This window comes from Euleptes europaea, chromosome 1 (assembly GCF_029931775.1).
Source record: "Euleptes europaea isolate rEulEur1 chromosome 1, rEulEur1.hap1, whole genome shotgun sequence".
Classification (NCBI taxonomy): domain Eukaryota; kingdom Metazoa; phylum Chordata; class Lepidosauria; order Squamata; family Sphaerodactylidae; genus Euleptes; species Euleptes europaea.
In genome coordinates this window covers 128,834,881-128,862,344 of record NC_079312.1, presented here as the reverse complement: position 1 = coordinate 128,862,344, position 27,464 = coordinate 128,834,881, and the positions used below count along the sequence as shown (strand labels likewise).

At 46.6% G+C, this 27,464-nt stretch overlaps 1 protein-coding gene across 2 annotated transcripts; it reads right to left on the bottom strand.

The window, feature by feature from the left end:
- Nucleotides 1-27,464, bottom strand: USH1G (USH1 protein network component sans). Of its 2 annotated transcripts, XM_056856738.1 has the most exons (3): nt 27,218-27,464; nt 1,841-3,082; nt 1-106 (listed from the first exon to the last, which is right to left on the bottom strand). In XM_056856738.1, exons 1-3 carry the CDS (start codon nt 27,379-27,381, stop codon nt 103-105), a joined length of 1,410 nt encoding a protein of 469 aa, XP_056712716.1. In that variant the 5' UTR covers nt 27,382-27,464; the 3' UTR covers nt 1-102. The 2 variants fall into 2 exon arrangements, with proteins under 2 accessions (XP_056712716.1, XP_056712709.1); XM_056856731.1 differs by lacking the exon at nt 1-106 and having other exon boundaries at nt 1,813-3,082.

The following is a 27,464-nucleotide window of genomic DNA, read 5'->3' as shown; positions in this document are numbered from 1 at the left end:
GTTTTTTGTTGTGGCGTTCAGGTTTCCCACCGTTAGGGTCACTGGGAGTTGTTTTCTGGCAACTTAGAACTTTTTTGTTTGTTGTATGTTCTCTAAAAACTGCTATCTGTAAAGGAGAAGAGAGAGGCCATTAATATAAAACAAGACTAAGGAGCAAATACTGATCAGGTGCTTAAGTGATATAAAGGCATAAAACAACAACATTATTGTTTGTGAGAAGCTGAAATATTTTCCATTACATATCCAGCATCCGATTCCACAAAGTTGGTTTCCCCCCCCCCACGAAAGCTATGAAATTACTACTTCTGCTTCTCATACATCATAATAGCAAAGATGTACATTTTAACATTCAGAGCTGCTTAATAAATACCCACCGATACTTTTAAATCAAACCTAAGGCTGGGAATAAGAATTGGATAATGGGCATAACATTTCTGAAGTAGTGGCACGGGCTTTAAAAGATTTAAACTGGGGCTTCCAGTTTTACAGGTATCGTTTCAGTGCAGTGAATACCTGAAGGGCCCTATGCTGCCATCTAGTCAGCTAATGCGTCTATCTGATTACAGTCAAAGGTAGTGGAGTGAAATGAATAAGAGGCAATGTACAAGGCCAGATTTACTTCCTACACACACGTTACTTATACATATTCCTACTGCACGGAGATATCTCCGTCTCCATTTCCAGGCAATCAAGTGGTTTGAGTCAGAAGCGGCTATATATTGGCACTTTGTGATGAGATATAAACCTCGTTTACTTCTTGGACTAGTGAGGTGGTCTGAGCTTTGACTAGTTTTTGCATACCAAGCAAGGCATGGGACAAGAGGCTGCTGCCAAGTGTGTGGGGGGAGGTCTAACATCTTTGGGAGAGGCAAAGATAAGGAAGCAGCCAAGCCAAGTGATGGTTTTCTCAACATCTGGCTGCGCTGGAGGCTTTCAGGGTGAGAACAGTCGCAAGACTGCTGACCTTGCAACTCCTAACTATACTCCCCCCCCCCCCAATTCCCCAGTATTATGGCCTTCATTCAATTTAGGAAGAGCCAGCTGATTTTTAGTGTGGATCTCCCACATAATACATCCTTAGAGGCTTACATAACTGTATGCTCCCTCCAATTTAAAAAAAAAAAGCCCTGTATACAGAAAACTAGCCGTCAGGTGGAAGAGTTGTAGCACATCCTTCTTCCCAAAATCTGGTTTGATATGTGCAAAGGAATCTTTTGTATGGAAGAGCATTCAATTACGTGGCTCCTCACCTGCACTGTGACATATTAAAACAGGTGACAACTTTCTGATATGGATAGAGACACAGATACCGTGGGATTCAGAAAAGTGGAGCATGTTGCATAAGGTCAGAGGAGGGGGGTGGCACATGCACAGTCGACTATAATAATATTTTTTCCTTTGAGATGCCTTGGAGCAGTAGGGGGTCTGTCCCCTGTGGCTCTGTTTTTGTCTGTTTGGCCAAGAACTCTAAATAACTAAATACTTCCATAGTCTTTAACAGCAGTTAGCCACATTGATTTGGCTAAGCAAAAAATTATGATGATACCAAAAAATACCATACCCCTTGGTACTGATGCAAATCCGATCTAGGAATGTTCCAGAAGGTTACCTCTGGGTGCTGAGCACCTCCACTCTATGAACCCAGCTTGCAACTACTGAAACTTATAACTAACGAGTTTTTGTTATACCTAGAGATTCTCCTGAATCCCTGAGTCTAATGGGACTCTAGTCTTCAAATGCATTATATGTATTAATCATATTGTTTATCTATAAGGCTTGCCATTACATGCTGAAGAACTGCATGTATCCTTAACTATGAAGATGGGGCCCTACTGCTTACAGATCTGTGTCTTCTATGACATCAGGCTTCTCCAAAGTCTGTTTTCTTCTCTGGACCGCATCCAGAATCTTTTTCCTGGGCCCCAGTGGAATGTTGATGCTCTTCAGATCATCGTCTGAACACAACACAAGAGCTTCCAGATCAATTTTCTCTTTCTTGAGGATGGAAATGAACTCAAACATATGCAAGGAAGCCAGGAAGGTCTCCAGGGGGGTGGTGTCGGGTTCAGGATCATCATCCAGGCCTAACTCCACGTCATCCCACGGCAACTCCTCCTCGTTCCTCTCCTGCAGGCTGTTGGCACTGCCGATGCTGTCATTGAGACTTGGCGAGCGCTGCAGGCGGCTGTGCAGTTTAACACCTAACCTATCCATGTCGCCCTCTTCCAGAGCGCTGGGATCATCCTGACCGATTCCAAACAGTCCGCCGCTGACATAGTTCCTCCGGAAAACCATAGTGCCAAGTCCAGGGCGGTTGAATAAGGAGTCGTGACCCGAATCAGTGCTGACCTCAGAGTGGGCTGAGTCCATGTGCAAACCTGGGTCACTTATGGCACGGGAGACGGTATCTTCGTCAGTCAGAAACATGTCTCTAATGTTGCGCCGGGTCCACTCCTTTGGACTAGCATAGGTGCCCTGCTTCACAAACATAACATCATTGCCCAACTGTAAACCAGACAAGGACCTCACGCTTTTCCTCCCATCCTCGTAGATCTTGAATGTCCCATCAACCTGTTTCTTTTTCTCCAGCTTTTTCTGGATTTTGGTTTTGCCCTTGGCGGTGCCGTGTATGGTGGCCTGAGAATATGGCAAAGAAGTCATCATGGACACGTGCTGGAACCTCCTGCTCAAAGTGCTGCTGGCATAGCTGGAAAAACTCATTGTGTCAGAGTGATCAGACATCTCTTTCCTGTACCTCTTCTCCATCCGCTCGTGGTGCTTTTTCTGCATTTTCACACAGTCCTTAATACGCCTCTCTGCATCTTTGAAGGCCTTGTCCTTCAGTTTGCCCACCAGCTTAGGGTTGAGGCTGCTTTGCTTGGCAGCAATGGAGTCCAAATAACGCACACACTCCATATGGCCCTTCATGGCAGCCATGTCCAGTGGGGTGTGGTAATCATTGTCTAGGCACCAGATGTTGGCCCCAAAAGACACCAAGAAGGAAAGGCAATTCAGATGGCCATTGGCTGCTGCCAGATGAAGAGGCGTGTTCCCCCAGATATCACATTTGTCAGGGTCACCCCTAAAACGATATGTGAAAGAAAGAATTAGTGTTTGGGAAGACCTGTATTTCTGTTGTGGAGAAGCTTATTAGGACTTCATCAAAAAACAGTTACCTGAACTTACCTGAACTGAGCGTCTGCTTACCTAAACAAAGAGCCACAATATGCCTTCGTTTTTATTACTGCATGGTTTGTCATTTAACCGTAGCTATTCATCTACAATACGTATAATTAAAGGGGGGGCACTTTGGTGACTAGAAGAATGATAGGGCAATTAATAGTATGGGATTGGGAACTGCAGCAATATCCAGGCAGGAACTACCTATGACATCACTTTCTTAATGGTGGCTGAATTAACTGGTGGCCAGCCCTTAAGAGAGGGTTGTAGCTAACTTATCGATGATGGGGTGGGTGGCTGGGAAGAGGATTCCATACACTTTTTGTGCAATCCAGTTTTTGAAGTGGCATACCCTGTCTTTCTCGCCATCACCTAATCTATCTGAGTCATTCAGGTTGTGTGGAGCAGCGTCAATAAAACAGGGGATTGCTAAAGCTAGGGACTTTAAAAATCATGCATGCAGTAGACTGGGGGTGGAGTGGGCAGGCTGACTCTCAGAAGGAGTGTAGGTTTCACAATAACAAAATCTTATACAACGGTTTGATACTGCCTCCACTAACAAAACATAGGAACTGACAGATACAGAAATGAGACTTCTGAGTACGTAATCAGCTATTGCTTCCACAGGCATAAAATCCTGATTCATTCTTCATGGAAAACACCAGACCTCTATTCAACCTGCACTTCCCATCAGCTATATATCCCAGTGCCTTTTGCTTCTGTTCAGAGTTAACTGAGAGCTGTACCTGAGTTAACTGGGTCGTTTATGCATGGGTACTTTCACTCACGTTCACCCTCCGTCTGTCTCAGTTGTTCCTTGGAGTTATGCATGAGTTTTCCCTCCATTAGAAATGACCTTGCTGCCAGCCCTCACAAATCCTGGACCTTCCCGTTCCTCTGCTAACCCAATTCTTCCCTCTTCCCTGAGCTCAGCCCGGGTGAAATCTCCATGCATAAGGCAAAGTGTGGGACACGCAAACTTAGTTTCGCTCACAGCCAGTTACAAAGCAGCATGTCCAGAGGCGGGGATTCAAATGCTTCCTGATTTGAGCTTGGAGACTGTTGGTGCATAGACTCCCAACAGGAAAGTGTGGGTCCAGTGAGCAACGAACCTCAGGTAAAACTCCCATACATAAATGACCCCTGTGACCTTTTTCTTCTATAAGGAAAGGCTGCTTTGAGTCCCTCAAAGGGATGTAAGCTCCTCACAGGGGTGAAACCAAGGTACTCGTGGTTCCAAAATGATTCTTGACTTCTCTGTTGTAGGATTCTGAGGAATGGAGTGAGAAAGGTCTCCTACCTAAATCGGGTTAAAGAAAGTAAGGCCTCAACAGCGTGAGCCCTATTCAGACATTATGCACACCAGGAGGCTGACAAGCAGCACATCAGGAGCACACTGCTCCAGGGACACACAGTCACCCTCTTGTTTCAGTTGGGGCACCATGTAGATTTTGCACGCACATACAGCTTTGGTATGCATTTATTTGTTTGTTTAATTTCTATCCTGCTCCTGACCAGCCAAGGCCAGGCTTGGGGCGGCTCACATCCAATATAGCAACAATCATAATACATTGGTTCTTGTAGGTTAGCCGGGCGTCCTTCAGTGTTACTCCTCTGAAGATGCCTGCCACAGCTGCTGGCGAAACGTCAGGAAAGAAAATACCAAGACCACGGTTACACAGCCCAGATAACCTACAAGAACCAATGAACTCTGACCGTGAAAGCCTTCGACAATATAATCATAATACAATTCAATTTAAAAATCATACATTGTTATACATAAGTTGCCATTAAAATCTCTAATAATGTATACATTCCAGTTTCCAGAGGCACCATTCAAAATAGTTAATATTTATCGAGGGGAGGGACTTCAGTCAGGAGAAGAAGGTGGGTGGGCAAGATGGAACCAGGTTGGAATACACAAAGAGCAGGGACAGTTATGATGAAAACTGTTGCTGTCCTCAACCCATAGGCCTGGCAGAACATCTCTGTCTTGCAGACCCTGTGGGACTGCACAAGGTTTCACAGGACCCGGGTCTCATTCAACAGAGTTCCACCCAGGGTTGCCAACCTCCAGGTAGTAGCCGGAGATCTCCTGCAATTACAAGTGATCCCCAGCCAAGAGAGATCAGTATACCTGGAGAAAATGACAACTTTGGCCATTGGACTCTATGGCATTGAAGTCCCTCCCCAAACCCTGCCCTCCTCAGGCTCCGCCCCAAAAACCTCCCGCCAGTGCCAAAGAGGGACCTGGCAACCCTAGTTCCACCAGGCCGGAGCCTGAGTCAATAAGGCTCTGGCCCTGGCTGAGGTCAGTTGGACATTTCTCAGGCTGGGGACCACTAACAAATTGTTATTGGATGAGCGTAACGCTCTCTGAGGGGTGTATTTGGAGAGGCGGTCCCACAGATACAATGGTCCCAGTCTGTTTAGGGCCTTAAAGGGCAGTACCAGAACCTTAAACCTGATCCGGTACTCCAGCATGAATAAGACCCCTAGAAAAAATGGTGACAACTTCATGTATGCTGAAGCCGCACGCATATTTATTTATTTTATTACATTTCTACCCCACCCTCCCCAGCCAGAAGGCCGGGCTCAGGGTGGCTATGCAAAATATGTGTCAACCCAGAGTCAACCCAGACACAGCTCTCAGTGAACTCTGAACAGAAGCAAAAGGATATGCAAAATATGTGTGATACCCTGTTCAGATAACATGGTGACCATGCGTATCAGGAACAGCACACTGCCATTATGCTTAGTTGCCAGCATCCTTGTATGTTTGGTCAAGTCTGAAAAGGGCTATGGTCTTTAGGATTTGGGGGATTGGTGATAACTAGATTGCCTTTGTTAAGGGGTCCTCCTTGCCTCTACCTCCAACTTTCCACAAATTGCTTATGGAAAAGAAGGAAGAATTTGTAGAATGTGGCAGAGATCAAGTCTAGAGTAGTACTAGGGTTGCCAGGTCCCTCTTCACCACTGATGGGAGGTTTTTGGGGTGGAGCCTGTGGAGGGCGGGGTTTGGGGAGGGGAGGGGCTTCAATGCCATAGAGTCCAATTGCCAAAGCGGCCATTTTCTCCAGGTGAACAGATCTCTATCAGCTGGAGATCACTTGTAATAGGAGGAGATCTCCAGCTAGTACCTGGAGGTTAAGCAAAAATCAAGCACATACCTATAGACAAGCTGGGTAAAGATAATGGTATCAAGCTCAAAATAGTATGCAAAAGTGATGTATTATTTACAAGTGCAGATATTGTATTTTTGTATAATATCTGCACTTGTAAATAATACATCACTTTTGCATACTATTTTGAGCTTGATACCATTATCTTTACCCAGTACCTGGAGGTTGGCAACCCTAATTAGTACCCCTTATCAGCAGCTCATTGGCTGGCCTCTGCCAGAATGCCTCTGCTTTACTGACTTTTTCTTTCATCCCAGAGTACCAATGCTCCTTCTGAACTAGTCCATATGTATACCTATAGTCTATTAGACAATGAAGTATTGTTTTCCCCTGGGTCTGGTGCTAGGATTTGGAATGTGACTAGTACTGTCAGCGAGGGCGTCCAGTTGAGCCCCGGATAAGCAAGCTCCGTGTGGCATCCCCGCCCCCCGTGCTCTTTGTTTCACCCGCTCTGCGTTTCAATAGAGTTCCGCTGTGAAGCCTCTGGCGCTGCGGAACAATGTGTGAGAGCCAGGAGATCGCCCGGTCGTTTGCTAGTCAATTTCACAAGTATGTGTCGAATGGGTAATCGCCGGCAAACACCTCCTTATTGTAAATTTGTATCCTTCCCTTCCAAGACAGCTCCGCTGCACCTCAGCCTTTTGTGTTCTGACATTACTGTAATCAATCCTATTGTATGTCCCCTATAAAGACAACCAGTATTTCCCCCATCTGTATTCTGACCTTAATTTTGTATAGACCTACTGAACCCGTTTGCTTTCTTAATAAAACTTTAAACTCTCTGCAACGTCTGGAGTGAAGTTTACTATTGCTGAAATGCAACGAGGTACTGAAGTCTGACAGTAGGTCAGAATCTCAGAATTCCTTAGCTTTCTTTTTTATTTTTGTGTTTAGTAAATAGTGTTAGTATGTCTACGCGATCCACACACTCGCTCCTTACAGGGGAAGACCTCCGCCGGAGCAACGAACGAGGGGCAACCCTCATTGATTTTGGTCTGGAGGAAGCGACCCCGGAGCAGCGTCAGCCCGGGCTTACCGACTTCCCTAGGATGCCAATGTGGACCTCCTTGCCTACGCAGGTGGAGTAACGACGGAGGGTCGGGGCCAATGAACGGGCGGCGTCGGACCCATGTGGCGGTTTCTACCGGGGACCGCTAACCGCCTGGTACGGTGATGGGGAAGAATGGGACCGAGAGGTTGTACCTAGAGAATGGTTGGAGGGACCCTCGCTCATCCACACTCCGACCACCCCAACCGCCATCGCCACGGAGGAAACTACCCTGCTACGCGACCAGAATCAGAAGTTGACCCTACAGAACCGGGACTTGCAGGCGCAGCTGAACGCTCTGCAGAGGGATTTGACTGCAGTTTTGGAGGTAGTGAGAGAGCTCAGACAGCCCTCGCAGCAACCCCGAGCCAGTTCCCTACCTGCCGCGGAACCACCCGTCTGTAGAGAGGCGCCCCCACCCAGGCGCCCTACTGCCAGAGAGCTGAAGGTATCCTTCGACGGATCCAGCACTCAGCTACCCCACTTCCTACTCCAAGTGTCCGGTTTCATGAAGGATCAAGGAGAGACCTTTCCCTCGGAGGAAGCCAGGGTCAGGTACATGATCAGCCTACTAGAGAAGGAGGCGGTGGAATGGGCAGTGACGGTGGCGGAGACTATGCCCAGGGTCTTGAAGTCCCTGAATGACTTTATGTCTGCTTTGCGACGCAGTTTCGAGGACCCTCATACGGGGGAGAAGGCAAAGATTGCCATGCGTTGTTTGAAGCAGGGGGCCCGCTCTGTGAGTACGCCCAGGATTTTCAATCCCTATCCTGCAAGATAAGGGAATGGAGTGAGGCCACTAAGGTCCAACACTTCCACGAAGGACTGCGTTGGGAAGTGCTGGACGGCTGTTTAACCCTGGGAGACCCAGAGTCAGTAGAGGACTGGATTAAACTGGCGGCCTTGGTGGAAAATCGCAAGCTAACCCTCCAGTTTTCCAAGGATTGCCTGTCAAAGGTACCCCCCCGTGGCACCCGCCAAAGGGGGCAATGCAGCTGAACTGCGGAGAGACGGAAGGAACCGAGGGGGCTTCAGACTGGAAAGGGCGCACCGTCTCAAGGAAGGAGCATGTCTCCAGTGCGGGAGGAAGGGCCACTTCGCGGCAAGTTGCAACAGAGCATCGGCGGAGGGGTCAGGCAACCGAGCGACCTGAGAACGGGAGACTACACCACCTCAGACCCTAGACCGGAAAAAGCAGAGGGGACTGCCAGCCGGTGCGGGACGGCGGCCCTGCAAGCAGAACCGGCATCTGATCCGAGCAGCCCTAGCCCTCAGGATCGCTCCAGAGATCCCTCGCCGGCAAAAAACGAGGACAGCCTTCTGTGAGAGAGCCAGCACGGAGGGCACCCTCAGAAGAAACCAAACCGCTCCGAGTAGGGTGAGTGACCAGGGGGAAACGCTGCTGCTGCCTGTTGTGTTGCGGAACCCCCAGGGAGGGGAACCTGTGGCTGTCATTGCTATCTTCGACTCCAGGTGTTCCCGGACCTTGATTGATCAGGCTGTAGTAGAACGCCTGAAGGTTGGGACTCGAGAACTGAATCAGCCCTTGCATTTCCATCAAATGGATGGGAGTGATCTGCGGGGGGGGGGGCGGTCCATTTGCACTCTCGCAAGGTGTTGTTGGGGGTGGGAGACCACTGGGAACAGATCCACCTCACGGTAGTGCCTAAGATATATTCATAAGCCTTTGGGCTGCTTTGAAATTGTATCTTTTCTTGTTATATGTTATAGCCGTTTGGCTACATTGAAATACATTTGAAGTTCATAGCCCTTTGCTTGTTTCAGAGGTGCTGCCTTAAGCCCTGCGAGGCTGCGGTTTTAAGCCCTGCGAGGCGATTTGTGTGATGTTAACACTTCTACCTCTTACTTTGGTTTGTTGGTTGATTCTTGTATGCTTTTATTTGAATAAATTAACCCTTGGTTTTGTTTCGAATTGAATTGAATATTGAGCCACGTGCTGTCTTCCTGCTTAGTACCTGGAGGTTGGCAACCTAACCTGAAGAAAATGGCCGCTTTGGCAATTGGATTCTATAGCATTAAAGCCTCTCCCCTCTCCGAACCTCGCTCTCCTCAGACTCCACCTCCAAAATCTCCAAGTATTTCCCAACCCAGAGCTGATAACCCTATGTATAAATAAAGGCAGGAGACGTATTTTTTTTTAAAAAAATTAGCAATGAAAAGATTATGACTTCTCACAGTCTCCCAATTTAGCAAGGTGCTGAAGTGGCTGAGCCATGATTTTTTGAGCAACTGGCAACCAACTCTGATGACTCATTAACTTCAGTGGCATACCCACCCACCCACACTCACAAACAGAAAAGTGCTAATGCGGGCTGACCCAGAAAGAAATGACAAGAAAAAATCGAAGCTGCCTGGCAGCAGAATGCCGGAGTGGGGTTTTCTCTTGCTCTGGGACTCTCCAGGAGCTGGCAGCAGGTCCATTCTGACTCCTTAGCCAGCCCAGCCCTCTTCCCTTCACCTTGATACTGGCCTATCAGGGCTGGGGAATTCAGGGGGAAGATTAATATTTGATGGATTGCAAGAGAAGAATCAATTATTGATGGAGCGTGGTTAAAGAGCCAGCGAAACTGTAAATGCAGCGCTGGGCGGAGGGTGTGCGAAGGTATTGTTTATGTTTGTTCTGAATGAACACATGTGCTGGACTTGGGCATGCAGGCCTGAGTGTGCAGCAGGAAGAGGGGAAACAGAGGCCAGGCTCATTTCTTCTCTCCCAGCGCAAGCGTGCTTATTTCCTAGTAAACTATTTCTTACCAAAAGCAGCCACACAATAATACCTTTTATTAGGAGCAACCAAAATGTCGCAAAAGGGTATGAAATAAAGCTTTGGAGGAATTCAAATGCTTGCACACTAGGGTTGCCAGGTCCCTCTACACCACCAGCAGGAGGTTTTGGAGTTGGAGCCTGAGGAGGTCGGGGTTTGGGGAGGGACTTCAGTGCCATAGAGTACAGTTGCCAAAGCGGCCATTTTCTCAGATGAACTGATCTCTATCACCTGGAGATCAGTTGTAATAACAGGAGATCTCCAGCTAGTACCTGGAGGTTGGCAACCCTATAGCACATGGTTTGGTATCGTGTTGGTTGGTCCTAATAAAAAGTGGATTGGGTTTTTGTATTTGGATGTTTACTTTGAGATTCTAGATATATATAATCTCAAAGATGTTTGTTCTCCCTGCAGATAGCTTCCTGTTTCATACAGCTTTTGTCCCTGGTTGGCCCAGCAAAGGGTTTCCTTTTTTGTAATGGCATATTAATTCAATAAACATTAAGCTGGATTGTGAGCAGGCAAAAAGTAGGCTTGGTCTGACCATTTTTGCATCATCTCTTGTGAAATGAAGCATGAGTGCTTGCTCCCCTGTAACTATTGCCTTTTGACCCCATGTACTCAAAGAGCCTATAGGGTAGGGTTGCCAGCACCGGGTTGGGAAATACCTGGAGATTTTTGGGGCAGAGCCTGAGGATGGGAGGGGCTTCAATGCCATAGAGTCCAATTGCCAAAGCGGCCATTTTCTCCAGGTGAACTGATCTCTATCGGCTGGAGATCAGTTGTAATAGCAGGAGATCTTCAGCTAGTACCAGGAGGTTGAGCAAACTGATAAAATGTATAACAAGCACACAGACCACAATAGTGATACAAACAAACTTAAGTACTATCAATGTTGTAGCATGTATTAAAGCTCATACAAGAGGTTGTTCAGTCATTATAGTGACTGTCACTGTCACTCATACATGGATATTACAAACATAACAATTAGTATACAAGAACCATAAAATGCCTCTAGAGTAAACGCTATAAAAGATCCTTCAAACGAGGTGGAATGGAGCGTGTCCCCAAGTAGCGCTGTTCCAAGCATGCGCAGTAGTTAAGAAGTGCGCTGCACCGAGCATGTGCAGTGGTGAAAACTGAAGAGCGAGGAATGATCAATGAGACAATAATAGCTTCCAATAACATACTGGACTCTTGTATATCCACAAAGCGTTTGGTGTGTGCTGAGAAGATCTTGCATACACCACCCGAAAACCGGGAAACAAGCTGAGCTAAAAAAGCTCTGGGTAGGATTGGAAAACCTGATCCACGTATGGAGAACAAAATGACAAGCTCCGGTCAGACTTGTTTTGTTTCCTTCTTCAGAATGAAATTCATAGCATAATATCCATCAGACCACAACATTTGCAGTTCTTGGAGAGACTCATATGTCCATTGTCCATAGGGCAATGGGGCAAGGTGTACAAAAATTTCTAAAAATCGTTTGTGCTATACGCTTCATAAATGATAGTGTGCACAGTTTTTCCTTTGTTGAGATTATCAAACCATATTTAAAACAGAGGAACGGAAGGATAAATGGAGGCTGAGTGGTCCCTTTGCTGAAGAAGACATGAGCAGACATTTATTAGAATGCTGCCAATGGAAACAGGCAGTGCTTTTTTATTTTTTTAAAAAGTGCTGGTACTCATATATAAGGCTGTACTGATTTCCACCAGTTCTTCTCTCAGGACTTGGGAAAGCCCCCTAAAAAAGGTGCTGGTACTCATTACCAGTGGGTACCACCACAACAAAACAAAAAAATCCTGGGAGTAGGCAGTGCCAGATTTTTAAGGCAAATATAGCACGCTATGTAAAGCTCCAGTTGCAATAGTGGAAGAATAAGCCTTTAACCACACAAAACAAGCCTTGCATTAGGGTTGCCAGGTGCTTCTTCATCACTGGCAGAAGGTTTTTGGGGCAGAGCTTGAGGAGGGTGGGGTTTGGGGAGGGACTTCAATGCCATAGAGTCCAATCAGCAAAGCGGCCATTTTCTCCAGGTGATCTGATCTCTATTGGCTGGAGATCAGTTGTAACAGCAGGAGATCACCTGGAGGGTTATGGTTCGTACCTGGAGGTTGGCAACTCTACCTTGCATAGATACTCTTATCATCACAAAACAAGTCTGGAAAAAACATGGAGCAGCAACACTGAAAATATAGAAGTGTAACAAGTTGTGCAGAATATCAACTGGGTTTTCCATTTAAAAAGGGGGGGAGAACAAACTGGCAATTCCAGGATAAGTAACTAGTCTGGATAAGAATCAATTAATTGATCCTAGCAAGGATTGGTAAACTCAACAGACTGCATCCAAACAGGAAAAACATAATTATGTGTAATTATTATTTGCAATTGCAAAATAAACTGAAGCTGGAGTCAGCAAGTACTGGGGAAATCTGGGGAAGTACCTGTGCAGTACTAATGCCAGTTTCGGCTGGCATAGCAAGCAGTGCTTAGGGCGGAAGGTTGGTAGCAAGTTACAGTCAATGAGAATACCAATGCTTGCATAAATTTCTTACACCTTGTTTGACGTCTTGAAAGCACTTCGCAGTGGTGAGTAAACACTATTAGCTTACCTCATTGTAAAACACACACACACATCTCAACCAGTGGTTCATGATGAGTCACCATATTATCTTATCACCTCTTCCATTTGTGGCCACAGATTGTGATGCAACGGCTACAAACTAGGCCCAAATCATGTGCCCATATATTTGGGATTGCCCCTTTTTCTGACAGAGCTCCTACGCTTTTGCAGCCATATAACAATGTAGTTGGCATTGTTTTTCCCAGCCCACTGCTGGTGCTGTGTTAGGAGCAACTGACACCTGTTTAGGGTTGCCAACCTCCAGGTGGTGTAGGGTTGTCAACTGCCAGGTAGTAGCAGGAGATCTGCTAATTCAACTGATCTACAGCCGATAGAGATCATCTCGCCTGGAGAAAAATGGCCGCTTTGGCAATTGAACTCTATGGCATAGAAGTCCCTCCTCTCCCCAAACCCCGCCCTCCTCAGGCTCCGCCCCAAAAATCTCCTGCCGGTGGCGGAGAGGAACCTGGCAACCCTAAGGTGGTGGCAGGAGATCTCCTGCTATTACAACTGATCTCCAGCCGATAGAGATCACCTGGAGAAAATGGCCGCTTTGGCAATTGGACTCCATGGCATTGAAATCCCTCCCCTCCCCAAACCCCTCCCTCCTCAGGCTCCACCCCAAAAACCTCCCACCAGTGGCAAACAGGGACCTGGCAACCCTACACCTTTTAAATTCCTTTCAGTCATCCACAAAACTCTTGTCAGAATAAAAGATGGCAACTCCCATCTAAGTTTGTTTGTTTTTTTGTTTTTTGAGGAAACTAACTTAGACCTTCATTTTCAGAAGGATTTTGGAACGCTGGAGTGACTGAAAAGAAGTTATGTACTATATTAAGGGCTTATTTGAAATTAATTTATGTATGCCTTTAAGTAGTCCTAATTTGATTATTAGGATCTACAGGAACCAGGGTGCAGTCAGCCCTACAAGTTAAGCCTTACAGTATGGTACGTTAAAGGTAGGGTTGCTAGATCCCCCCTGGCTACCAGCAGGGGATGAGGGGGTAGGGTTGGGAAACTCCAGGAGATTTGGGGATGAAGCCTGGGGAGGACAGGGACCTCAGTGGGGTACAATACCACAGTGTCCACCCTCCATTTGCTCCAGGGGAACTGATCTCTGTAGTCTGGAGATGAGCTGTAATTCTGGGGGATCCCCAGATCCCACCTAGAGGCTGGCATCCCTATTTAAAGGAAATCAGCCACAGCTGTGTTGTGAGTTACGTGTAATGGCTAGTGAGATAGGTTGCCTTAGTTCGCGTGCCCTTCTGCATGGCCTTGTTTTGTTTTTTTAATCAGCTCTTCCCAGTACATTTGCAAGTGGCCAGTGTTTCTTCAGAGCAAAGAAAGAATATTAACTGTAACGTTCCACATTCTTCAGTCTGCATGTCTCCCTTTTCCTCCTGAACTGCTTTGCTGGCAATAGCACAGGTAGGAAAAGTACAATTCGAAACTAAGAAAGAGGGAAAGGTAACAGGCTTAGTGTTTGGAGAAACCTCAGTATCTCACAAAGGAGAGAGTTATGGAGGTGAAACTCCAGCAAGGATGTCATAGGTCATTGAAATCAATAGCTAGTAAACCAATCCTTTCTTTTCACTCCTATTTGCATGTTTGCATGGACAGTGAAGAAAGATGATAGGAAGAAAATAGATTCCTTTGAAGTGTGGTGTTGGAGGAGTGTGTAACGGATTCCATGGACTGCCAAAAAAAAACAAATCAATGGGTTATAGATCAAATCAAGCCTGAACTGACCCTAGAAGCTAAAATGACTAAACTGAGGCTATCGTATTTTGGTCACGCCATGAGACAACAAGAGTCACTGGAAAAGACAGTCATGCTAGGAAAAGTTGAGGGCAGCAGGAAAAGAGGAAGACCCAGCAAGAGATGGATTGACTCAATAAAGGAAGCCACAGCCTTCAATTTGCAAGATCTGAGCAAGGCTGTCAAAGATAGGACATTTTGGAGGACTTTCCTTCATAGAGTCGCCATGAGTCAGAAGCGACTTCACGGCACTTAACACACACAATCCCCATTATTAGCTGATGTGCGGCTGCTAATTCAAAACACTCTATTAGTACTGCCATATATATCAGGACTGGAAAGTCATCTTAGGCCTGGCTTTTGCAAAGATGACTGCTATATATAGCTGAATTGAGTCAATTTATTAGAACATCTAACACAGCCTACAGGCTCATGGCATCTGCCTGCAGTCTGATAACAGAAGATGGGAAGAGAAATCCTCCTGTGATATGGGCCAGATGATGGGAGGACATATTCATACAAACAAGATAAATGTGGAGAGAAGTTGAGTGATAGGGTTGCCAGCTCCCTCTTCACCACCTGCGGGAGGTTTTGGAGTGGAGCCTGAGGAGGGAGGGGTTTGGGGAGGAGAGGGACTTCAATGCCATAGAGTCCAATTGCCAAAGTGGCCATTTTCTCCAGGTGAACTGATTTCTATCAGCTGGAGATCAGTTGGAATAGCAGGAGATCTCCAGCTAGTACCTGGAGGTTGGCAACCGTATTGAGTAACTATAGAATTATAGTGGAGAAAGGGAACTGGACTGTGGCTGTATAAGAGGAGCATGGATTAGATGGAGACCAAGCAACATTGTTCATTGCTACAAAGCCACTTAAGGTTGGGAAAACAGCATGTGGGGGAAGAAGCTTCAATCACCCCTCCCCCCCCACATAGTGATGCTGACACACATTGTGGCCTACTTTTTAAAAGAAGAGAAATTCTGTGGATCTCATTGGTGGAACTCCCAGCACATCCTCTGATGAGTCCCATTTATGCAAGTGTTTACCCATCCTTAGGAAAGGCATCCATACAGGGCTCCCAACATTTATACTGATATAGTGTTATAGTTATAATTGAAGCAGGTTCTCTGACTTGACAGCCTTCATTTTTTAAAAAGTAAGTTTCTAGCCCAGGTAGGGTTGCCAGGTGCCTGCTGGTGGCAGGCAAACCCCCGGCAATTTACCCCTCTGCCCGCCGACCACCTGAGGGTCGGCGGGCAAACGTGCACACGCACATACATACTGCGCACACGTCACTTCCGGTTTACAACCGGTTTAAGGCCTCGCAAGGGGCTTTATATCACTCAGACTCTTAGTTTGAGTGGTAAAGGGCTGCTTTATCACTCAAACTAAGAGGTATAAGGCCCCTTGCGAGGCGGCACTTCCGGTTCTAAACCGGAAGTGACGCGCACGTTCCCGATATCAGCCGAATAGCCTCCCGCCGGAGGAGAGGGGGGACCTGGCAACCCTAAGCCCAGGGGTCCTGAAGCACCCCTTCAGTGGATGTCGCCAATTTCTTAGTAGAAGTGATAAATGTCCAAAAACTTACAACCTCTGATAGCTGAGGTTACTGGCTACGATTTTATCTTATCGGTTTTAAGATTTATGACCATTGTTCGTATTAATTGTAACAATTTATATGCCATTAAAGGTTTATGAATGAATGAATGAATGAAATGTTTTTAGAAAGTGGGCAGGGCCCGGTGGGGCTTTTCCCACAAGGCTTCTGATTGGCTGTGTGGATTTTTGAAGATGTTGCTTTTGAAGATGTTGCATTGGCACAAAGATCTTCACGGTGTGACTGAAGGTAAGCTGAGGCAGCTATTTTGTGTCTGGCTCTGCCTCTTGCAGTAGCCATTTTGTGACAACCAATTTGTGGCTGCTCCCAACACACTGTGTCATAATTTCAGAGGTGCCTGCTGGAGGGTCAAAAAATTGGGGATCCCGCCTCTTCTCTCAGATAGGGTTGCCTGCTGCCAGGTTGTGGCTGGAGATCTCCCACTATTACCTCTGATGTCCAGGCAACAGAGATCTGTTCACCTGGAGAAAATGGCCACTGTAGAAGGTGGACTCTGTGGCATTATACCCCATTGAAGTCCCTCCCTTCCTCAAACCCCACCCTCCTCAGGCTCCACCCCCAAAATCTCCAGGTATCTTCCAACCTGGAACTGGCAATCCTACTCGTAGAGATATGCCTTTCCCCTTATATCTTGGCCAGGGAATAGCCTAGAGACTTCCATCTTTTGTTAATGAAACCTGGGAATTTAGAGAACCTGCTAAATTTATCATTGCAAAACTATATTGATATGTCAATATTTGGGGGGCGATTTAGGAAGAAAATAAAAACTGAAGCCCCTTGTCTTCAGTCGGGGGGGGGGGAGTGGTTTGACAATGACAACAGTCCTATCATTGAAAAATGGGCTGGAAGTGGGTGGGACAAAGAAAACCAACACAAACATGCACTAGGACAAAGTTGACTCAAAATCAGCTTCCAGAAAAAGATCAGGGTAAAAGCGGTTGCAAAAGAAGCAGAAAAAAAACAGAATAACAGCAACAAAAAGCAAAAACTAAACCAACAAAAATGCATGAGGAAATGAGGGGATAAACAAAAGCAGTATGGGCTAGAACCAATGGAACCCCCACCCCCGAGAAGACCTGTGGCATCTTCAGAACTGTCAAGTGAGCCATGGTTGAGAAAGTTCCAAAAAACTACAGAAAACTCATGCATAACTCCAAGGAACAACCGAGTCAGTCCGGGGGCGTGGGTGCTTTGACTCACATTCGCCCCCGGACTGACTCGGTTGCTCCTTGGAGTTATGCATGAGTTTTCTGTCCCTCAGAGTTGACCTCATGCCCACCTCGCACTTTTCTCAGGTTTTCCCAATGCTGTTTTGTCATGGATTTAAAGTATACTCTGAGATCAACTCGGTTCAAATTGTAGCTATTTGTGTGCATAATGGATTCCGGGTTTCCCCCTCCTCCTCCTCCAGGCAGGGCGGGGAGGAAGCTAGTGTTTGCATAATCAGAAACCAATTTAGCTGCACTTATGTGGGCTCCATTGCAATGCATTACAGTACAAAAACAGTTGCAAAGAAAAGGCGGAATGGATTTTCCATTAAGGTCACGGCCCAGATAGACTACTCTGGCACTGGAATGACAGCCCCCAGAGTGGAATGACGGTGCACTCTGGGGGCTCTCAATCCAGTGCCAGAGTAGTCTATCTGGGCCAAGTACTGTGATGTATTTCAATGGAGCCCATGCATGTCAATTGGCAATCCTGGCTCATATGATCTTCAATGGGCCTTCTAACCCCTCCCATTGTTTCCAGTGGGCAATCCTGTAATTCCTTTTAGTACATCCCTTTACAGACTACAGCCAATTACAAAGCAGCATTTTCAAGGGGCAGGGACTCAGACGCTCCGGATTTGTGCTGGTGATTCTGCACTACAAAAACTTACTCCTGATATTCCAGGACTTCCTTCGGGGCAAACAACCACCATACATAGGTTTTTGAGAATTCAAGGGAGAAGTCGAACCCAAGGTAAAATTCCCATGCAAAAAAGACTTAAGTCTCCTCCTTCCTTCTCAATATATTCACTAGCCCACATTTCCTACTCAGAAATAATGTCATTGCATTTTATTATCAAGCTCATTATATTTCAGAAAAACTGATACTTCACACAAGTTTTTTTTTTTTACATATAATTCCATGGAGATTAAGTGCATGAATGGATGCAGGCATGAGAAGAGTGGCACTGGGGCTGGTACTTGTAAAGGTCCTAGCAGGGGAGCGTTTGAATTATTGTATTGATTCTATTTTTATTGGTCTTGGACTGTATTAAATAAATTTGTTTGTAAAGGTCCTACATTGTATAACCAAAGTATGTTCTCCCCATAATCAGTAGGGTTGTCAACCTCCAGGTGGTGGCTGGAGATCTCCTGCTATTACAACTTATCTCCAGCCAATAGAGAGCAGTTCTCCTGGAGAAAATGGCCGCTTTGGCAATTGGACTCTATGGTGTTGAAGTCCCTCCCCTCTCCAAACCCCGCCCTCCTCAAGCTCTACCCCAAAAACCTCCCACTGGTGGCAAAGAGGGACCTGGCAACCCTAATAATGAGAAAATCTCAGGGTCCTGATTGTACAAAGAGGTATGCAATATATACTGGCAGTCCTAGCTATGTACAAAGAGGTATGCAATATATACTGGCAGTCCTAGCTATGGGGCAACTTGCCCTGAGCTCCTGCTGGGGGTAGAGTCACAACCACCAAGCAGCTCCCCTAAATGCCCCTGCTTACCCTCTGTACTGCCACTGCAGTAGCTCCTGGAGAAGCAAGGACAAAGTCACTGCTGCTGTGCCCCTGGCCACTGAGTTGAAGTGAGGACAGAGGAAGAAGGGGTGCTGTGGCATGACTCAGCCAGGCAGCTGAGCAAGAGAAGCTGCCTGGCTGGGACTGGCGGGTGGGTGCCACACAGCGCTGTGCCCCAGTCCCACAGGCCGGCCAGCACACCGGGCTGCAACTGCATGGGGGTTAAGGCAGCATACGTACGAGTGGCCCTTCTTGCCCATGGCCTGCATAGCGCCCATCCAAGCACGGCCACGACATGTCACCACAGCAGCAGCAAGCTGCTTGCAACCCAACCCATTCATAAATTGGGGGCTGAGTGGGAATAAAAAGGGGTCCGTCCATCCTCGACTTTTGCCCAGCATCACTAAGAACACCCTTGACAATACAGTTAGGCATGCATTGGATTATAGATGCCTTCAAGTGAAGCTTTCGCGTCAAGGGTGGAACTTGCCGCTGCAGGGCATTCCCACCCCCGCCCCTCCGTGTGCTCAGTATCCACAGAATGTGTGAAAATGGCTAGAGACTATATTCAGGGTGCAGCGATGCAACATTAAGCAGCTCAACTTTCATACCAATTAGTCTTAATCGCACCAGGATGCTTCCTAAATCTGGCCTCTCCACTGCATGATTTAGGCATACAAGCCACATATGTATGACTTGAGTCCCCTCAGCATTACTTATAACTTGATCGTGTATAGAGGCGCACCCCGTTTTATTGCACTTCGCTTTAATGCGCCCCACAGATATTGTGTTTTCAAGAAGTCTGTTGGTGCCATTTTTTCCAACATCATGTGCTCACCTCGTGTCTGTGTCACATTTTGCTAACTTGCAATATTTCAAACTTATTATTATTACAGTATGTTTTTTAGACATATTACTATTGCACACTTCATAGACTACAGTACAATGTAAACATAACTTTTATTTGCACTGGGAAAACAAAACAAAAATGCATGTGACTCGCTTTATTGCGATATTTGCTTTACTGCGGCGGTCTGGAACAGAACCCGCAATATCTCCGAGGTATGCGTGTATCCTGATATGGATGCTCTCTTCCTTTTTCCTAAGATATAAAGGACACAAATGCAGATACTGTAGCATGAGGTTTTTGCATCCTACAAAAAGGAGAAGCCCAAGCCATAGTAATTTGGGGAGGGATTGTGGCTCAGTAGAAGAGCCTCTGCTTTGCATGCAGAAAATCCCAGGTTCATTCCCTGGCATCTCCAGTTTAAAGGATCAGGTAGTAGGTGATGTGAAGGACCTCTGTCTGAGACCCTAGGGAGCTGCTGCCAGTCTGAGTAGACAATACTGACCATGATGGACCGATGGTCTGATTCAGTGGAAAGCAACTTCGTGTGTGTGTTCAATTCAAATCCAAAGCAAGAAGTACAGTCAACCCTGCAATCTTAACTCCATGTTATATTCAGTCTGCAGCTGAATTATGTTCCCTTTGGGATACACACTCTGCATTCACAGGAATAAAACGATGAGAACAGAAACACCGTTCTTCACAAGAGAGCATTGTTGCTAAAACAGCACACTGACACTCTGTTAGAAAGAGGCCCCTCTCCCCATCTCACCTCTCGAAATATTTAATTGTTTATCCCAGCTAATCATAAACTGGCCCACCTCCCATCTTGGGCACCCAGGCTGAAAGGGCTGTCAGACTCGCAATGAAGGATGATTGTCTCTCTGAGGTTGTAGCACTAAATGCCAACTTGCCTCCTTCTCTCAGCCATCACATTAATTGTGTTCCCTTCCCTCATTAGAGCACAGCCAGAAGGATGAAAGAGGCATTTTGTATGACTAATGAACAGGACAGGTCACCACCAAACCCTTCTGCCCTCCCCACAACCCTTCCTTCATCCAATACCAATGCTGCATGAAAGACAAACATGGTGTTTACTGAAGCATGCACATCCACAAAAATCCTCCATGTATGACAACAATATTGCTTCATTATTCCCTTCCTTTAGATCAGGGGTGGGGAACCTTTTTTCTGCCAGGGGCCATTTGCATATTTATCACATCGTTTGGGGGCCATACTGGGCGTAGATCTCCCACCGGGGAGAGGGGAGACAGGCGGCGAGAGGGGTTTTTAAAGTGTGCCGTGGCGTTCCTGCACACAGTAGCTGTAAGGGCAGCCTTGGGGGAAGTGTCTTTCTCCCTCCCCCCTCCTCTCGCTGATTAACATTTTCTGTCGTTCTTGGGAGCTCCAGGGCCCTGCCATAGAAACATGGTGCAGCATGGCCCTCCCCGAAACTGTTCCTGAAGCCGCCATGCTGCGCCATGTTTCTATGGCAGGGCCCTGAAGCTCCGAAGGGCCGTTTCCAGCCCGCGGGCCGGAGGTTCCCCATCCCTGCTGTAGATTAAAAGGATACATTTTCCTTCATATGTACTGTTCATTTATTATTCCTTCCTGTTCCAAATTTTTTTTCACTCTGGGCCACAATATATGTTTGGGTTGAGTACCCGATGCTTCTTAATGAATTTATCACAGCACCTCTTTGATGTACTTTTAATATAGTCTAGTGAATATTATCTTGGTAATAGATGTGGGGAAACAGAAGCATGAAGAGGTAAAGCACATGATTGCTTTAAGTTTGCAAGAGCCAGAGATGCAACACAGACATTTAAATTTGGAGTGCACCTATGTGTACAACACACCCACAGCCTCAGGAGCTTTTGTGAAATGTGGGAGTCACTGTATTTTTATGAGCAACAAAGGCTTCATGTATAAAAGGAACCATCTGTGATTAGAGTGACTTATTCAGATGGTTTCTTCTGGTCACAGAATTATGTACACTGAGAGCCAAACTACAAGTGACAACAGCCCCAGATCCATCCCATGGCCGCTGATGCCATTTTAGAAGTGTGTGTGTGTGTGTGTGTGTGTGTGTGTGTGTGTGTGTGTGTGTGTGTGTGTGTGAGAGAGAGAGAGAGAGAGAGAGAGAGAGAGAGAGAGAGAGAGAGAGAGAGAGAGGTGCTGTCAAGTCGCTTCCTTGGCAGTCCTATGAATTAACAAACTCCAAAGCATCCTATCGTTAACAGCCTTTTCCCTTTTCCTGCCGTCAACTTTTCCTAGCATTGTCTTTTCCAGTGAGTCTTGTCTTCTCATAATGTGACCAAAGTACAATAGCCTCAGTTTGGTCAATTTAGCTTCTAGGGAGAGTTCAGGCTTGATTTGTTTTTTGGGTGGTCTATGGAATCTGTAAAACTCTCTTCCAGAACCACATTTAGAGCTTTAAAAATTGCCTCAAGGATAGGGTTGTCAACCTCCAGGTACTAGCTGGAGATCTCCTGCTGTTACAACTGGTCTCCAGACAATAGAGATCAGTTCCCCTTCCCCAAACCCCACCCTCCTCAGGCTCTGCCCAAAAAGGAAGGGGCCGTGGCTCAGTGGTAGAGCATCTGCTTGGCATGCAGAAGGTCCCAGGTTCGATCCCCAGCATCTCCAGTTAAAGGGACTAGGCAAGCAGGTAATGTGAAAGACCTCTGCCTGAGACCCTGGAGAGTCACTGCCGGTCTGTGTAGACAATACTGACTTTGATGGACCAAGGGTCTGATTCAGTATAAGGCAGCTTCATGTGTTCAAAAAATGTCCCGCCAGTGGAGAAGAGGAACCTGGCAACCCTACTCAAGGACCCAGGGCCTTGTAGCAATTTTTAAAGAGCTTCAAATACTTCTAAAATGGTGTCAGTGGCAACAGGATGGACCCGTGGCCACTGTCATTTGCAGTTTGACCCTCATCAGTTGGAACATGCTAAACCTCAGCTGTTGTAGCTTTGTGGTGGAGAGCCACACTTATAGCTAGATCATGGGAAGGGTTCACCACACTTGTCTTGGCCCATGATCCCAATGTATATTGGATTCTGATCACGGTCAAGTTGCCCATAAATAGCCTCTGAAAAGCAAAAACAAAAAGGTCTCTGGCAGTGGAAATACTGAACTTGCCCAGCATAGGTCCAGGTGGGAAGTATTTTGTGCTATCCCACTAGAAAAGTCAAGAAAACAAATAGATCCAGTGTAGTAGGAAGTTGTTGTGCCTACCAGATCTTCCAATGTTTCTAGCGTTCTTGCTCAAAAGTAGTAATAAGCAAAAAAAAAAAAAATCCCTGAATCCCTTTCTCTTCCAGAACATAAGCTCATTATGCAATAAAAGGGGCCTGAGTAGGGTTGCCAACCTCCAGGTGGTGGCTGGAGATCTCTCACTACTACAACTGATCTCCAGGCAACAGAGATCAGTTGCCCTGGAGAAAATGACCGCTTTGGCAATTGGACTCTATGGCATTGAAGTCCCTCTCCTCTCCAAATCCCACTCTTCTCAGATTCCACCCCCAAAATTTCCAGGTATTTCCCATCCCGGAGCTGGCAACCCTAGGCCTGAGTGAACTCTGTTATTATCACAGCAGGCTATGAGGAATTGTGGGAGGGTGGTACATTTCAAAACACCCCCATCCTCCTGGATTTCATAAGCTGAACCAGTTAATTTTCTTCTCTGCCTCTTTTCCCGCTTCATTTGATGCTCAGCTTCTCTGGTCATTCCTCAGTGCTACCTGTGTATAGCCTGGTTTTGCTTCTTTTATGATCAAAACAGCTACCTCACTATTACCTTGCATATATTAAGCACTGACTGTATACTTAGCATGGTGCACTGCTCAAAGTTTGAAACATTTGACAATGGGATCCACATAGGTTCAGTGTCAGAATAAACAATCCCATAATGAGAGCAGTTGTCAAAAACACTCAGTATATCTGAGTAGCGAGAGTTTCAGCTGCACTACCCTTAAGGAAGCCTGACCATTTCTGTGCTGTTAAACACCCCAACTATTTTCTCTCTACAGCCAAGCAGCATCAGCTATACTAAAACAGGAAACTGTACTATAGTTAATTTTTAAAAGAAATGGCATTACAGATACATGGAATGACCCTAACCGATACTGAACGTCTATAATCTTGCTCCTCAGACTGCATCAAAGCAAACCCATCTTGTAAATAATGTGCTGTTTTAATTATGCACCCTGCTAGTTTTCTTCCCTCCTTGATAAAGCAGTCAGTGAAGAAAACACTTCCTCAACCCCCTGCCCCATGTATCTTTTCCCAATCCCATTCATCATCAAAAGGGCACAAGCATTTGTCTGTCCAATATGCCCCAGATGACAGCAAGCACATCTCTTTCAGTTGATTAAACACTAGCAGGGACATAAGGGAGGATTTTTTGCTGGGCCTATATATTCCAGCTTTCATGCATCAACAACAGCTCCACTAGGGTTGCCAATCTCCAGGTAGTAGCTGGAGATCTCCTGCTATTTACAACTGATTTCCAGCCGATAGAGAACAGTTCCCCTGGAGAAAATGGCCGCTTTGGCAATTGGACTCTATGGCATTGAAGGCCCTCCCCAAACCCCCTCCCTCCTCAGGCTCTGCCCAAAAAAATCTCCAGGTATTTTCCAACCCACAGCTGGCAACCTTAATCTCCATGCAATAGAAATCTACCCTTTAAACTCCTTTGTGGTGGCAGAAGCCTTATCTGGGCCCAAAACACAAGTGGGTGCTGAAAAGGTCGTTTGAACTATAGGACCCTTGGCAGAATTACGTAGGCAGGGGTTGTTGCTGGTCAGGGCCAAGAATTACAGCCCTTCTAAGGAAAGGAATACCCAGAATTTACACAGATTAGAGTTGTGGTGTGTGGAAGGAACTTTGATACACAGCCCAATACTATGGATCTCTGCATGTTTTAAATTGGAAGGAAGGTTCCCTTGAGTTCACGAGAGCTTGCCCCCAAGAAAATGGGACAGCTGCCAAAAGTTTAAAAATCATGAAATCTGAAACAGGAGAAACTGCCTACCTTCAAAAATGGGCGTTTATTATTAAACGTGAAGCCAGCCCTTGCTCCCAAGTGATTTGGCCTTGGTTTATGGTTAAATTCCTTGTGAGAATGTGTGGGAAAGTAGTCAACCCAGAAGGGGCCAGCATTTATTTTGCAGGGAGCTGGACAATCCTCCCCTGGCCCCTACAATAAGTACAGGGCCACAGCCTCAGTCACTTACGGCTGCCAACCTCCAGGTACTAACTGGAGATCTCCTGCTATTACAACTGATCTCCAGCTGATAGAGATCAGTTCACCTGGAGAAAATGGCCTCCCCAAACCCTGCCCCCCCCAAACGCTCCCCTTCCCAAACCCTGCCCTCCTCAGTCTCCACCTCCAAAACCTCCCGCTGGTGGCGAAGAGGGCCCTGGCAACCCTGCATTTACTCTATCTATCTCTGCTCACCCTCGAGTGTATGTACATCCACCCTCTACCTACCTTTCTAAGGTCAGTGCCAGCAGGAATGAAGGGATGCTCAAGAGGTCTGCCACTCTGCTGTCTCAAATCAGGAAATCAGAGAGACTCTGTGATCTTACAAGGATCTCTGGAATAACCTCTCATTTCTTGCTGGGAGAAGAGTTGGAGGAAATGGGGCACAATGCTGGCATGAGAGAACCGCACTCCACTGCCTTCCCCACATGTATTTCTCAGTCAAGAAATGGGAAAACAGTGCAGAGCCTTCTGGGGCAGCTTCCCGTTTTTGGGTTGGAGCTAGGGTTGCCATCCTGCAGGTGGTGGCTGGAGACCTCCCGCCATTACAACTGATCTCCAGCCGATAGAGATCAGTTCCCCTGGAGAAAATGGCCGCTTTGCAAGGTGGACTCTATGGCATTACACCCCGTTGAAGTCCCTCCCCTCCCCAAACTCCACCCTCCTCAGGCTCCACCTTCAAAATCTCCAGGTATTTCCCAACCCTGAGCTGTCGACCCTAGTTGGAGCAGATGGAGCAAATGGGCCTGATTGCTGCTGGGCCCTATCAACCATAGACACGTTGTTGTTACGATAACTGAGTTTATTTTGGATTAGTTTATGGTTGAGATATTATTGGCTTCCTGTGCTATTATCTTCGTGTGTGCTGGTCCCTAAGCCTTGGCAGGTCACTGACTGTGCCACCCCCTGATGCCAGCCCTTGAAGCAGGCATTGGCCTGCCCTGGTCCAAGAAATTCTAGGCTCTTACGCTGCTGTCGCGCTTTAAAAGACAAAAGCATCTCCTATGGATTCACCGGGAGGCCTCAGGCAAGGCAGGATTTCTCAGCCTCTGTTCAAACAGGAATCATGGGCTCACCTCACTTCAAATCGTGTTTGTGGTCACATTAGAACTGCTGCATCAGTCCAAAAGCAACTAGCTATCCAATATATAAAGTAGCCTCAGAAGACTGTGCCTCAACTATCACTATTCCTCTCCTCTGATAACATTTAGCCTTTGTGGGGTAGACGTTGGTCACTCTTGGACAGCACAAATCTAGAAATGGAAGCCACTCGTTCAGTCTCTTCTCTCTCAGTCTCAGATTCTTCCACTCACAGTTAATCTCCTATAATGAACACTATCACTGATCCTGAAGGCCAAGAGGTCATTTTCTCCTTGTCCGCCTATACATCCAAATTGCATTTCCGGCATCCAACTGGGCAGGCCCGCCGCCAACCTTTTCAGCACAGGATTGGGGAATAGGCAGCATGGAACACTGAGAATCTCTTTTTGAACTATAAAGAATAGCAAGGCTGGAGGACAGGTGATAATATTTTGGGAGAACTGTAGGCAGTTTGAAGGAGGGATCTCTCCTCTTGGCGTGGTTCCTCTTTCACCTCTGCAAAGCAGGTTTTGCAGGTTTTGTGTAATTTCAAAAACACGCAATACCTGTTTGGCAAGAGACAATAGTAAGCCACATGCAATGTTTGTATGCACCATTGGAAGCAAAGCCTCCCTTAAACTAGTTTCAGCTCTCTGAACCGTTGTCTGTCTCTCCAGCCATATAAAGCGAGAGAGGTACCCAAGTGCTTTAACCCAAACCAAAACAAAAAAGGAATAGAAGAAGATAGGTAGGATTAAGGCTGCCGGATGAAAATAAAGGGAACACGACTAGAGTTTACACCCCAGATTTGAAAAGTGCATCGGGAGCTGCAGAACTGGCGCTAGGCTGTGTGGCTTTAAAGCCTCCGTAGGGGGAGATAAATTTCATCAAGAATTTCAGACTTGCACAGATTTATACTGGAACCCCCCTGACTATTTACATGAAGAGTAATTGCACAGACTCTCTGCTGTGAGTCTGTTGCTCTCGTTCTTACTCAGCAATAAGCACTCAGCTGGCCTGTGAATCAAACACACCGTGGGGCAGGCACCAAGCCCTGAACTTCAAGCAAAAGTGAACAGAACATGATACGGGACTTACCCTCTGCTAACTATCAGCCTTAAAGCGTCCAGGTTGCCATGGTAGGCAGCCCATAGAGTGGGGGTCATGCCATCTTCATCAGGCGAGTTTAGCTCCTTCCTGGTAGCTTCCTTTAGCAGATCCAGGTAGCCATCCCTGGCTGCTCGGTGGTACTGGTCATTCATGGTGGAGGGCTATTCCCTGGCCATTTCATTGGGAAAGGAATGGGATGGTAAAAGGGTGGGCATTGAGTAGGGTGAGAGTTCTG

Coding starts and splice junctions, on each gene's coding strand:
- USH1G (XM_056856738.1), bottom strand. CDS start 27,381: ATGAATGACCAGTACCACCGAGCAGCCAGGGATGGCTACCTGGATCTG. Junction 3,083..27,217: donor AGGCTGATAGTTAGCAGAGG/GTAAGTCCCGTA, acceptor ATATCGTTTTAG/GGGTGACCCTGACAAATGTG.